The 14,634-nt window shown below is 41.5% G+C and overlaps 1 protein-coding gene across 2 annotated transcripts in view; it reads left to right on the top strand.

The window, feature by feature from the left end:
* Positions 1-1,033: 1,033 nt before the first annotated feature.
* The window catches only part of OXCT1 (3-oxoacid CoA-transferase 1), a 121,051-nt gene continuing 107,450 nt past the window's right edge, over positions 1,034-14,634 (top strand). The window contains exons 1-3 of one of the 2 annotated variants that reach the window (XM_032471534.1): positions 1,034-1,348; positions 7,594-7,702; positions 8,774-8,864. In XM_032471534.1, coding sequence (XP_032327425.1) covers positions 1,271-1,348; positions 7,594-7,702; positions 8,774-8,864 — 278 coding nt within the window. In that variant the 5' untranslated portion in view covers positions 1,034-1,270. The remainder of the gene's footprint in view (positions 1,349-7,593; positions 7,703-8,773; positions 8,865-14,634) is intronic. The other variant, XM_032471527.1, reaches the window with a different exon arrangement.

Genomic DNA, 14,634 nt, shown 5'->3' with positions numbered 1-14,634 from the left:
GACCCACTTTAAATTGGACTGCGACTGTTCAGTGTCTCAGTGTACTTGCCAAGGAAGCTGAGGGCTCATTTAATTTTTGTGTTTTCTTTGTTTTGGTTCAAAACCAACAAGTCACATTTCCAGGATATGCTCAGCCCTTAATCAAATAAAACATTTATTGACTTTTCACTTGGTCCTTCTATTCAGCTGCTAAGTGCACAGATGGTTCTGAAGAAATCAGACTTGGCTCATGTCCTCAAGGAGCTGGTTAAAAGATAAGGCTTCGAGAGAATGTATGTACCATACCAATGCACCACTGCAGCTTGAATAAACTTAGGATAATGCCCGTGATCGATTGTTTATAATGGGGCCAGAAGCTTTGCATGAATTACCTCACGTAATCTTTACGACAGTTCTGAGTACTATAAGCAATTTTAATTTACAGATAAGGACACTTAGGCTTAAGAAAGTTACGAAACTTCCCTAAGGTCAGTCAAAGGGATACACCCCTGCTGAATACTCTCTGGGGTTTCTGGGACTCCGGTGTCAGAAAGGTACTTAAGAATGCAAACTTGGCTGACGGGGATGGAGACGACGACGAGGTGTGCCAAGACCAGGCCTCAGAGGCCCCAGTCCTAATCTTTCCTTTTTGTCTAGGGACAATCTTGACCAGGTCTGTCTGTGTACACCTCATGGCAGGTGGTTTCTGGCGGCTTCGCAGAGCAAACTTACTCTACACAAATCAGGGAAAGGTGTAGGGAGAGGGGACTGGGAAGTAGAAGACATGGGAGCACTGTCCAGATTGTGGGGAAGAGAGATAGTGGGCTTCAACCGGCTACTGCTTTGCAACCTACCCAAGTGCCAGACACGGACTTGAAAAAGCAACATGCTCCGCGAGAGCCCCCTGCGCCGCCGTAACGCTAGGCTGAGACTTCTCCGTGCCCTTGGAGAAGACAGACACCCGCGCCCCCGCACAGCCGAGGGGCTGCAGCGCCAAGTGCGCGCAACACAGCTGCCTGGAACACGGCCGCCCCGGGACTGGGGACCATCCCGCGACCCGCCCAGTCCCGGGGCCCCTCCCAGCCTCGCTTGTGCGTCAGCTAGAGCCCCGGCGCCCGAGGCCCCAGGACGTCACCAGAGCGCGGTCGAGCCTCCAGCCCGCCCCGCGCGCGCCTTCCTCTTCCTCCAGGCCCGTGACGCGGCGGCGGCGGCGGCGGCCCGGGCGGCGAACACTGACACACTCACACGCGCACTCCGGCCCCGACCTGCTCCGCAGCCCGACAGCCCGGCCATGGCGGCTGTCACGCGCCTCTCCTCGAGTCTGCGGTTCTGCGCCTCCGCCCGCCGCTCCGAGGGCGTCTGGTCCAAGGTAAAGTGCAGGTGAAGAGCAAGGCCCCGTGCAGTTAGAACGCGGAGGAAACTCCGAGGGGTGCCGCATTTTCTCTTCTGCCCGCACCCACCCTCTCCAGCCTGGCATCCGGCATCCGGGGCGCAGTACTGGGGGCACCGAGACGCGCCGACGCCTTCCTGGCCTCGCTGCTCCTCCCGCTGGCCGCGTGGCAGCGTTCTGCACGAGCTTCCCCGATGGGACGAGAAGAGGAAAAGCGCGCCTAGAGGCTGAGAGGCCGGAGGACGCCTGACAGCGCCCTTCGGGGCTCGCTCTCATCCTCCCGAGCCCGCATGCCCGCCTCGCCGGCAGCCTCTTGCGAAGGGGCTCTGGCGGCCAGAATGGGGAGAGGAGGGCTCGCAGGTTTAAGGAGGGAAGGGGTGACCGCAGCCGGGGAGAGTTGTGTGCTCCAAATTGGGGATCTCGGGGCAGGGGCGCCTCTAGAGGCCCAGAATCCTGAGCCGGGTCAGCCGGGGGTCGAGTTCGCCTCCAAGGGGTGGGACTCCGCGGCCCGCCTTCTCCTCTGTAAGGCTGCGCGGCACCTCGGCGGTGGGAAAGGGAACCCGGACTGGAGCGCTCGCCTGGGCGTTTACCCCGCCACGCGGAGGAGTCTCTAGAGGTCAGCCGGTGGCTGGAGCGCGGACATCTCTCTTCCTGAGCTCCTGTGTATCTGGGTTAGAGGATTTCCGTTTTCAAAGCCGTTTGAGAACCTTGTTCTGCTACGTTGCAAACTCCACGGGTGGTATCCCGGGACACTAGCACCGTAATTGTTGGTTGAGTTTGGTTTTGTTTTGTTTTGCCCCGTGCTCTGTCCCCGCCGGTAAGCCCACGTCACGTCCACTTGTGTTTTCTGTCCCGATTCCTTGGAGGCGGTAACTGGACCAGAGTTCTGGGTCCTGGAGGGAGCTTACCTCCGCTACCACGGGAGCCTCCTTGGAAGGGAAAACGAAAAGTGATGTTTTTACCTAGTAGCGTTTTGAATAATAGTTCTGAACTTGAAAGCTTGCCTTGCTCACCGTGCGTACACACAGAGAACCGCCCCGCCTCATTGCTTTTGTATCTTTCCCGCATCCATTTTCTGAAAGCGGGGAACGCTGAAGGGCCCTTAAGCCCCGTAGATAAGTGCTAGGGGACGATTTAGAACTAGAACATTTTACTCATACATGCCTCTTAGGAAGCATTTTGGTAGTTGAAGATAGCTTTGGATATATAAAACTTTGTTAAAAGAGAACTCGACCTTCAGTCAGTTTGCTGTGGGTACTGAAACTAATGCAGACCAGGACACAGCGATATCCTTGGGCCAAAGTCAATCACATTCCTTCTTTTGGCAGTTACTTACTTGCCTAGGTATAAGTTACTCATTTGCTTTCCTTAGGTATGTCATTAATATATTCCGGAAGCCCAGCAAACCTCTTCTTAGATGGCCGAGCTATAAACTTTGGGTTTTTCTGTATTTCATCTCTCTGTTAAGGTTTGGTTAATACAGATTTGGAAAAAAATCATAAAACTACCGTTAACTCTTTACCTACCTCTCTTCCTTGCAACTATCTTTTTCCAGATCTATCTCCAACCCCAGACTCTCCTTAGCTGCAGTCCTAGTACAGCTTACTGGCCCGTGTCCTTCAGGACTTCAAGCTCTTTCTGACCAAAAATGAACCAGCCATAAAGTGGCTTTTTCCTCCTCCGTTTTGTTTCGATTATGCTTAACAGCACCGGTATCCAACCACAGTGTAAGCTGGAAGTCTTAGAACCATTCTCTCCTCTACTCCTTTCTCCAACCTCCAGTTGATCACCAGTGTCATGTGTAATAATTTTGTAATTAGCAGCTATTACTCTTTCAAATGTGTAAGTTTCATCAGATCAGACTATGGCTGTGTGGTTTTTTGTTTGTTTTAACTCACTTTCCCCAGTATTTAGTATATTTGATACAAAATGGATATTTTTGAACAAATAGATGAATGAATGAAAGAATAATGTCGGATGAGAGTTGTGACATCTGTTTCAAAAGCTTTGCTGTCCTTTCTTCATTGAAGAATGAAGTTGAAACTCCTCAGTGTGGTCTTTAAGACCTTTTGCAATCTGCCCCAGTCTCCCTTTCGAGCCTGATCTTCATGAGCTTCCCTCCAGGGGGCCTGATCCCACACTTCCCTGAACACACAGGCTTTTTACATCTCGGTACCTTTACTCAGGCAGCTCCCCTTTCTGGATTCCCCACCCTAGGAACTCTTGGAACACTTTTCAAGCTTCCTGATCCTCTGGGCAGAATGCATTGTTCCTTCATCTGTGATCCTTCAGAGTGCTTGGTATCCCTCCAAAGTATGTTCCCTTGAAAACAGAGTATATGCCGCTGCTGTAGAGAACTGCCCAGTGTCAGCAACTCCTCTGAGCTCCTCACGATTCATTCATAAGTGCAAAATTGGCAGGATTAATGGCAGTGTCCACTTTGGGAGACACTCGTCCAATGCTGGACAACTACCTATGTCAGCTAATACAGGTCACTACCTTCTTGTGGCAGTGATTCAAGTCTGTAAATGTATGTATGTACCTGCATATTAACTGCCGTTTCCTTTTAATGGGGTTCTCTTTACCTCTTTCCATATGGCCTTTCCTCCCCGTTTCTATTTATCCAGCTTTGAGACTGAAGTGGGCAATGTCAGTCTGTGTCCTGATTTATATAACTACAAGGTGACCAGGTAGATAGCACATGGGTGTATGGTTTCATATCATTGAGATATTTTTATTTATTTAAAAATAAAAAAGCAGCATGCTTTGTGGATTTTTCCTGAAAAAGTTTCAAAGTGAAGTGCATTTTCCTTTCATTAAGTTCTGGAGTGTTGAATGGAAAAAGAGAAATTTAGGTGAAAAAATTAGTGGTTGAAGTGGTCAGAAAGGAAGGAGATTCTGGATTGGGAAGTCATGAGATAAAACTTAGGCTCCATGGTGGAAAGATGGAAAGGATTTTAAAAAGAGAACTAGATTAAATAGAAAAAAAATCTTTGCAGTGTAAGAGTTTTACTTCTTACACGTCAATATGTGCCGAATCATTATTTCTTTCCCCTAGTAGTAATAGCAGAAACTATTGTCATCAATAAGATGGCATGTTGCAGAAGGTAGAAGAGTGGAAAAACAAAACAAAATATGTTAACGTTAATGTAACGGAAGACCTCGGTGAAAAAAGTCATCCCCAGTATAAATAGATGTCAAAGCTGTACAATTCATTACTCTTCATTCTTTTAGGTAATCTCTGCAAACTTGAAGGTTATTTACTTATTTATTTTTGTAGCAGATGGTGCTTGAGTCTTTTCACATCATTGTTTTAGTATTTAAAATATACCAGAAGCCAGGATCACTTTGTGAGCAGTTTAGAGCTCTGCTTTGAATTCAGTTTTCTAAGGAAAAAAGGTAGCTGTTATTAGAGACATACTTTTCCCCACTTCCCCACCTAATCTTAGGAGGTGTTGGGGGAGAAGGAAGAGAAAGTGGGCAGGGAGGAAGCCACATCAGAGAACAAACTCAAAGGCTTTCTCTGGGATGCTGCCCCCTGGGCTCTAAGCAGCTCCCTGGGTTTCAGGGCTTGAAGATTCTGCTGTAAACTTTCTGGTACAACTGGCTTCAGGCCTCTTGCTTCCTCTTTGCCTCACTGCCTGCATTCGTATTGTTGAGTTGCCCAATAATCTTCAACTACTTAGACTGGCACACTTGACTGCAAATAAAATAAACATGTTAAAGTAATTACAAAGCTAGGGCTTATTTTTTTCAAAGCCCTCAACAAAGATCACATGGATTAACTGGCTATAGTATGGATCGTGTTAAAAAAGTTCTTTGTAGAATCAGTAGTATATGCGAGTGTGTGTGTATATAGGGTAGAGCAGGGAGGTTAAAAATGGAAACTAAACTCCAGCCATTGACAAGTTAATCTTACTGCCCTGGAGGGAATGGAGAAAAGTTCACGTTTCCCAAAGGAAGCTCATATCCCCTGGGTATCTTCTGTAATCCAGGCTCAGGTCTAAGTGCTTCTTAGTCTTATAAATAATAAGACACTATTGCTTAATCTTTACTACATCACTAAGAAACAGTTATCATCCTTTTGTAAATTTTAAATCAACCCCACTCCCCCCAAAACAAGAGACTCCAAGCTTAAGTAATTTTCTCAAGTTCATACTTTTTACTGGCATTAGAAACAAGGGTATTTGTGACCCCAAGGTTACTGGAATGTGGCACATTATACCACATCATTTGTTTGTCAGTCAATAGATGTCAAATGTTAGTATGGCAAATAGATGGCAAACATCAACAAATGTTGTTAACTGAATGTATGAAAAATGAAAAAACCCAATGTTGAGTGGCTGTAAATTCCTCAATATCTCGAGCCCTTTGCATATTCCCTGAAAACATGAGTTACTTTTATTGCTTTTAAATTTTTGGTTATCTGAGTAAGTGGGAAACACTTGGGTCCTTTCTAAAATACTTCTGAGGTTCTTTTTTGGGGGATGTGGGGCAAGCTTCTCAGTAATTTTTTTTTTAATTTTTTTTTGGGGGGAGGGGGTAGGTAATTAGGTTTATTTATTTTTATTTTTTAATGGAGGTACTGGGGATTGAACCTAGGACCTTGTGCATGATAAGCATGTGCTCTACCACTGAGCTATGCCCTCCCCCCACTTCTCAGTAATTTCTGACTGTTTATAATGATGACACCGATTATCAGCTGAAAGAAAGGAATAGAATTCCTGACAAGTCTGCGCTATGTAGGTTTGTTTCTCCTCATGAACCTGAAAAAACTCTCTAGGTCTGTAGGGGAAATGAGCTTTCTTCTGACTTCCTCTCTGTAGGATTCATGTTTCTCAGTCCATGGATAAATAGTTTCAGGTGACTTCACCACACAGACAGATTCTTTAATTTTCTTCCTCCTCCTGCTAAGGCTCTGACTCTTCACCCTTAACTGGAGATATGACAGCAGAGTTCTTCATGAGAAAATAGGACCTCATCCAGGTTTGTTGTATATAAATGATGAAATAGAAGTAGTATAAGATCAAGGACTTTTAAAAAATGCAGAGAGTATATTGTGATAGAAGGCCAAACCTGGGATCTGGTCTTGCTTTAACAGTGTTGGGAAAGTTGCAAGATCCAAGCTTCAGAAACTTGACCTTGTAAACTGAGTTGGTTGGATTAGATATCTGTGTTTTTCTCTTCTCTGTTTTCTCGGAGATGATCCTCAACTTTATTTTATGATTCTATGTGTTGGCCTATTTTTTCAGGCTCTCAAACTTTTAATTTCTAAGATTAAAAATATATTTATGTGTATATGAGTGTCTTAAAGCAGAGTCAAATAACTCCTTGCTACTTGAGAGGAAAGAGGAGAAAGCTGTTTGTGGCCCAAACCCTTTCCTTTCTATCTCTGCCTCTGCTTATTTTCCTGGGCTGTGTTGCTAGGATATACTGACCTCCTCCGCTGACCTTGACCAAGGTTGAAATTTAAAGGGACAAAGGTCATTTTTTGGGTCTTTATATATGTTTTTTTTTTTTATTGAAGTATAGTCAGTTTACAATGTTGTGTCAATTTCTGGTGTACAACATAAAGCTTTAGTCATACATGAACATACATATGTTCATTTTCATATTCTTTTTCACCATAAGTTACTACAAGATATTGAATATAGTTCCCTGTGCTATACAGTATGAACTTCTTGTCTATCAGATTTTTTGAGAATCCTCCTGTATTTCAAAGCGAGAGACATCTTGCCAGAGTTCAGTAGGTGTTCTGTGTGAGTCAGTGGGTTTGTAGATGTCCTTCTTGGTGTATTTGTGGGAGAGGGCGAGCTGTGAGTCTCTCTACTCCGCCATCTGGCCCCACTCCCTGGGACAGAGGTCATTTGAGCGACCTCTATCTTTGCAGATCTCATGTGGCTTTCAGTCCGTGGGCTACCTGCTTGCTTTCACTCTTTCTCCAGGGATCACAGATGACATAGAGTTGGTTGGATTAGTTGGTTGGTTCTCTTACATAATAGAAGATATTGATCACAAGGGAATTCTGGTGATAATCTGTGATAGAGTATGTCCATCCTGCTCTTAAGATGAACTGTTCATAGCCCCACTTTTTCAAGATGAGGTAACAAAATTATTCTTATATGTATATATATGTGTGTATATATGTATTGAATAAATTGCTGTACATGTAAAGACATATCTCCAAATAATTTTTCACTTAAAAATGTTTTTTAATGTTTTAGGGATGTGTTTCCTACTTTTCAATCAGCACACGTTGCCATACTAAATTTTATACGGATCCAGTGGAAGCTGTAAAAGACATTCCTGATGGTGCAAAGATACTGGTTGGTGGTGAGCAATAGTATTGTCTTCCTTTTTATGGTGACATCCTTATGTTTTTAGCAAAGCAGAGAAATCACAATGGTGACGTATGTAGATTAGAAATGCCAATTATTTTATTACTCAGTTACTATTTTATTCATTATTTTAAAATTTATGGCATATGACATCTATTATTTTATTGTAGTGTCCCCTTCCTGAAAGTTCTGCAAGGTTAGCACTCTGTGTTTTACTTTTTCTTTTCTTTTGTGTTTCTTTTTCTATTATTTTGAAAAATGGAAGCTTAAAATGGTGATGTCTTAATAGTAGCTTTGAAAAATCCCTGGAAATTCTGTTTAGCTTAAAATGTTTACATTGCTCTCATCAGCACACACTAGCCACTCCTTTCATTCCTCCTGATTAGATGAGATAGAGAGCACATGTACATCTGTCTGTTCCTGAGCCTCCCAAGTTCTGTTGCTTCTTTTTGTTCAGAATGTCTGTTAGAACCACTGTCTCACACTCATTAAACTTGCTGCCTGATTCTTACACATTTCTTTGGATTTTTAGGCCTTGGTCACAAGAGTCAAGGCTTATTTTTAGGGTGGCTTTTCATTCATTCATTCACTCAGCTGATCAGTCTTTGAACACCCATTTTAAACCCAATACCATTTGAGGAATTGTGGCAGATGTGAAGAGATGAAAGTCATTGGCCTAGACTTCCAATTCTGCAAAATCTATTCAGGCATATAAAACAAACATGCTTGAAAAAGTGACATATAAAGGTTGAATTTTAAAGTGACACAGTAATAACTGTGTCGTTAAGTGCAAGAACAACATGTAATCATATTAACACGTTGCACTTGGCTTTACACTTAGGACTCAAGGACGTGGCAGTGATGTCTGGTGCTATAAAATGATGTCAAACTTTTGAATACAGCTGTATGACCGTTTACTGAATTGCTAAGATATATCTGCGTTTTGCTTAGTACATCTAATAATGCGTTTTGTATTTTTTCTTTTTTATTAAAAAGAATAACACACACATTTCCTTGAAAGAACGTTATCCCCTTCAAAATTATTTATCTTTTTGGCTAATTTTAGGTTTCGGGTTATGTGGAATTCCAGAGAATCTTATAGGAGCTTTGCTAAAGACTGGAGTGAAAGGACTGACTGCAGTCAGCAACAATGCAGGGTAAGTGCATTTTTAAAATGATTGGTTTGAAAGAAATTGCAATTATTCATAACATTTAAATGAAGTCTATCAATGATGGAAAAATTTCACTATTTTTATAAGCAATATGCTGGAGCATCGAAAGATAGTGTTTAACAAGCAGTGGAGGTTACATTTCTTCAAATATTTTTGGTTTCATAATCATAAGCAAAGCAGACTTGCATTATTTTATATCTCAATCTGATGTGATTTTATTTTTCTACACTTCATAAAGTTAAAATATGTGTTTTCCAATTGAGTCCTGCATTTTAAAATTTAGAGATGTTCCTTTATGTTGTATGTTATTATAGATCATTATTTATAAGGGAAGGTGGACATTAATTTGAAATCTGCTTCAAGTCTTTTCTTTTGGTTATGCCCTGACCCTAGGTGATATATAAAGAATACCATTAATCATTAAAAATGTTGCTGGTCTTCGTAGGAGGAGAAGGGTAAGCAGCCAGCACTTAAGACACTAGAATCGCATATCAAAATGGTCAACAATGAGCCATGACATTTTAATGAAGAATGGCCTGCATGTTAAGGTATATTTAGTTATCAAGGAAGAAGCTGGTTTTATACAATAGCCATTTATATAAAACGGCAAGTCGTCAGCTCTCTTTTAACAATGAAAGACTTAAAAGATCTTAAAAAAATTAAAGAAATGAACTAAATTGGCAGTTTAGTCTGTTATCCTAAATGGAATTTGGAATAAATAGCACAGATTATTTAGGAAACAAAACTGATCCTACATTTATGCTCATTTTTTTTTTCTTTGTTGAGTTTATTTACGCCCTCATTTTCACTTGGAAACACTCCGCTTTTTCTGAGTATCCACATCTTTCCCATCTTACAGAAGAAGCCTTGCCCAGTTATGTAACTGCTTTAGCCTTCACCAACCTTGCCCCTTTTTGAATTCCTTGGAGATAGTTAGCCTTTCTTTCTGCACGGAATTGTATTTGTTCTTTCCGATATATGTTATAGACGACGCTGTTACCTTAGAGTAGTTTTCTGTTCCCTACTGTGTGCTCAGCTAACTGTCTCAGAGTCACTGTGTATTGTTGCTGGACGGGTTTGTAGAGCTCACCTGTTCCTGTTCCCTCATTTAACAGGGGAAACTCATCTGTGAATAGAGAAGTAACTTGTTCATGGTCACTTGATAGTTCTTAAACACATCCTGTGCTCTCTGAGCTGACTTTATATTTGTTAAAAAATGCTTTTGATTATCAGTACTTGGTTGGATTTTTCTGACGGCTCAGAATGGTGTAGATCTATACGAATTCTTGATACAGAGTGGGTACTGATAACCTACTTCATTGAACATGAAGAAGGCACTTTGCACACCCTCACTGGCAGTCGATCTCTTAATTAGAGGAGTATAAATCCTAGGGGTCTGTAGGAATGAGGGCTTTGTTTTGGCCACAAGAATCAGATAAATGAGGACAACTTAGCATTGCTTCATTGGAGAACCAGTGACATGGTTTGAATTGGGTAAGTGGAGAGAACATGGAATTGGAAGTGATGGCTATTTTCTGGTTTAGAAAAAAGACTTTCTTATAAAAATCTGCCTGAACTGGAAGTCTTTCCAAAGCGCAGGACTCCTGATTGTCTGCTTTTTTTTGTTTGTTTATTTTTAACGATCAGTAAGACCCGTTGGCCTGAGGTACTACTTAACTTCACTATGGAGTATTAACTGTTAGTCTTGATGAGATAAACCTGTTGCAGGAGAATCCGGGGAGCGAGAGAGTGGTCACATCCCAGGTCTTTGGCTAAGTTCCTGGGTTAGTCCTTGGCTTCTCACAGGAAAGAATTCAAGAGTAGGCCATAGTAAAGTGAAAACAAGTTTATTTAATGAGATACACATTCCACAGATGGAATGTGGGCCTTCTTAGAAGGGGAGAGGGCCCTGGGATGTTGGGCTGTTAGTTTTTATGGGCTGGATAATTTCATAGGCTAGCAAGAAGGAGGATTATTCCAAATATTTTGGGGAAGGGTTGGGGATTTCCAGGAATTGGGCCACCGCCCACTTTTTGGCCTTTTATGGTCAGCCAGGGAACTACCATGGCACCTGTGGGTGTGCCATTTACATGCTAATATTTGCAATGATCGAATAATGAGGCTCAAGGTCTACTGGAAGTCGAATCTTGCACCATCTTGAGCCTAGTTCTAACCAGTTTTTGTTGTATACTGTTTTCTGACCAACTGTGTCGTTCTTATAACATACCCTGCCCTCTTGCCTCTGGTCTTGAACCCTCCCTTAAATCACTCAGATGAGTCAATACTTTGATATAAATTGATTAGGAAGGTAGGAGAATTTCGACTGTTCCTTTGACTTTTGAAAGACTTTAACATATGAATTAGAAGCTTGAATGAACCAAGTTTCACAATAAACTATAAATCAACCAATTAAATGACAGACTCAGGGGAAGAATAGGTGTGCTATATTGGTCATTTTCATTTCCTCTTGACAAGATTGTTTTAGATTACAGTTCTCGCAGGTGGGGATTTAACCAGCTCCAAGGGCAGCCCCACTTCTATGTGAAGACTAATAGATGCTGTCTGATAATATGTACGGCATTCCCCCCTCGTCCATGGTTTTGCTCTCGCCATGGTCAACCTCAGTCTGAAAATACTACATGGAAAATTCCTGAAATAGTTCGTAAGTTTTAAATTACAGGCTATTCTGAGTAGCGTGATGACATCTCACACTCTCCTTCTCTGTCCTGCCCTGGACAGGAATCATCCCTTTGTCCAGTGTATCTTGCCTGTTAGTCACTTGACAGCCACATCGGTTACCATATCGACTGCTGAATCATAGTCCTTGTGTTCAAGGAGCCCTTATTCTACTTAATAATGGCCCCAGAGTGCAGGAGTAGTGATGCTGGCAATTTGGATATGCCAAAGAGAAGCTGTAAAGTGCTCTCGACTTAATAAGGAAAGGAAAAAAACTGTACACTGAGGTTGCCAAGATCTATGGTGAGAATGAAACATCTATCTGTGAAATTGTGAAGGAGAAAGAAATTTGTGCCAGTTTTCCTGTTGCACCTCAGACTGCAAAAGTTAGGGCCACAGGTGTGTGGTAAGTGCCTAGTTAAGCTGGAAAAGCCATTAAATTTGTACGATAACATATTTTGAGAGACAGACCACATTCACATAACTTTTATTACAGTATGTTTTGTAATTGTTCTATTTTATATTTAGTTATTATTGTTAATATCTTACTGTGCCTAATTTATAAATTAACCTTTATCATAGATGTATATGTATAGGAAAAAAAGGTAGCAGGTATAGGATTTGGTACTATCTGCAGTTTCAAGCATCCTCTGGGGGTCTTGGAATGTATCTGAGGATATGGGGGGACTACTGTATGTACATGTGCTTGTGAGTACAATCTGTTACCTGTATCTACAGGTGTACTTTGTTTATTGCAGTTTGCTTTACTGTACTTCACAGATACTGCATTTTTTACAAATTGAAGCGTTGCCTGGCATTGAACCACATCTATTGGTGCCATTTTCCCAACAGCATTTGCTCACTTCATGTCTCTTTGTGACGTTTCATTAATTTTCATAATATTTCAAACTTTTATTATTTTTACATTTGGTACGTTGATCTGTGGTCAGTGGTCTTTGATGTTGATGTTACTACTGCAAAAAGATTATGACTCACTGAAGGTTCAGATGATGGTTAGCATTTTTTAAGCAATGAATTATTTTTTAATTAAGGTATGTGCATTGTTTTTTAGCATCATACTATTGCACACTTAACAGACTACAGTGTAGTATAAACATAACTCTTATATACACTGAAAAACCAGAAAATTTTCAGGATTTGCTTTATTGTGATATTTGTTTTTTTGCAGTTGTCTAGACATCCCTGAGGTATGCCTGTAGTACCTTACAAGTCAGGGACAGGACTTCTGTGAGGGCCCAGTCAGCAGTTTCTCACCCTAAATAAAATTTCTGGTTCTGCACCAGTGATGTTGAACCAGGAGACAAGGGCAGATGGCCCCTCTGTGGTGCCTTCTTCCTTACTTGTAGAGACAGCTGCAGCTCTGAGAGCTCTGCAGGGCTCAGTGGGGAGGTCTAGGTCGCTGTGGCTGATCATTAGCATCCTCCAGGATCTGGTTATTTGTGCTGGGAAGGGCTACCCACTTCCTGGGATGGGCACTTGGATTTCCTGCTCAGCTTGTGGAAGATTTCACTTGTCTCCTATTGCCATAAATTCTTACTAACCTCCTGTGTCATAAATTAACCTTATACTAAGTACAGATCTTCCTCCACTTATAATGGGGTTACGTCCCCATAACCCCATGGTAAGTTGAAAATATCCTAAGTCATAAATGCACTGAATATACTTCACCTACTGAACATCATAGCTTAGCCTAGCTTGCCTTAAACATGCTCAGATCATTTACATTGGCCTATAGTTGGGCAAAATCATCTACTACAAAGCCTGTTTTCTAATAAGGTGTTGAATATCTCATGTCATGTATTGAATACTGTACTGAAAGTGAAAAACAGAATGGTTGGGTGGGTATCAGTTGTTTACCCGGGTGATCACGTGGCCGACTGGGAGCTGCGGCTGCCACCGCCCAGCGTCAGGAGAGAGTATTGTACTGCACGTCGCTGGCCCAGGAAAAGACCAAAATTCAAACCTGGAAGTATGGTTTTTACTGAATGCCTGTCACTTTCACACCACTATAAAGCCTAAAGTTGTTAAAAGTCAAGCCATCTTAAGTCAGGGACCATCTGTAATGCACTGTCTTTTCTTTTGATCCTCAGTATTATTACAGAGTAAGTATAACATGTGTAATTGAGATTTAAGTATGTTTAAAATGAGAGTAAACAAGAAAAATACAGTTTGGTAAATGGTCGCAACTTCATTTCCATTAGTTTTGACAAGAACTGCCAGTTAATGAGATTTCAGAAAATGAAGTTTCAAATTGAGAAAATGAAAAATAGTTGTGGAATATTGATGAGTTTCATGATATATCATTTTGTTTTGTATTACAGTATCACTGTAGCGAATTCTTGGATTTAGATATCTTTTCACTACTGAAATATTTGAAACCTGAACTTTTTGTGCTGCAGGAAAAAGGTCGAATCTAGTTATGCAAGGAAAATGTTGGCTACTAAAAGCAAGCAAGATAATCTCTTTGAAAGTCCACCAAATTATCTTTAATATCAAAGAGATGCAAAGTACTTTAATATACATGTTTCTCTATTAGAAATGGTATGTTCCTCATTTGAAAGGATCATGTATGTTTTTCTTCTCTCTTTATATTGTGAGTGAAGGCCCTGCCTTTTTCATTTTTGTACTGTCAGTGTCTAATACACAGTAGATCTGAGATACGTGTTTGCTGAATTTGTGAGTTGGAAAGTAGGTGGCAAAAAAGAGACTCTTATTATAAGCTATCTAATAGCATTTTTTTGAGGGATAAAGTTACTTTGTTACATGGTCAGGTGGTGACCTGGGCTGAGCATCTTAAACATTGCTTGGTTGCCTTGCCAAGTTGCTAGTCCAGAAATAAAGCAAAGGCCAAAATATACATGCTTTCCAGAGCCAAGATCAACAAATACGGAAAGGTCATCTCCAAACAGAGCCAAGTTCAAATGTGTAATGGGTTGAAAAGCCAAGCAGAGATCCATGAAAATGTGGCTAGAAAAACTCCCAAGTCAATGAATGACCAAGTGTATTCTGGTTTTGGTATGGACCTCTGTACTTGGAGGGAGTTTCAGATATTTAAAAC

Source organism: Camelus ferus, chromosome 3 (assembly GCF_009834535.1).
Source record: "Camelus ferus isolate YT-003-E chromosome 3, BCGSAC_Cfer_1.0, whole genome shotgun sequence".
Lineage (NCBI taxonomy): Eukaryota > Metazoa > Chordata > Mammalia > Artiodactyla > Camelidae > Camelus > Camelus ferus.
The sequence above is the reverse complement of the archived record's forward strand: the minus strand, read 5'-3'. Positions and strand labels throughout refer to the sequence as shown.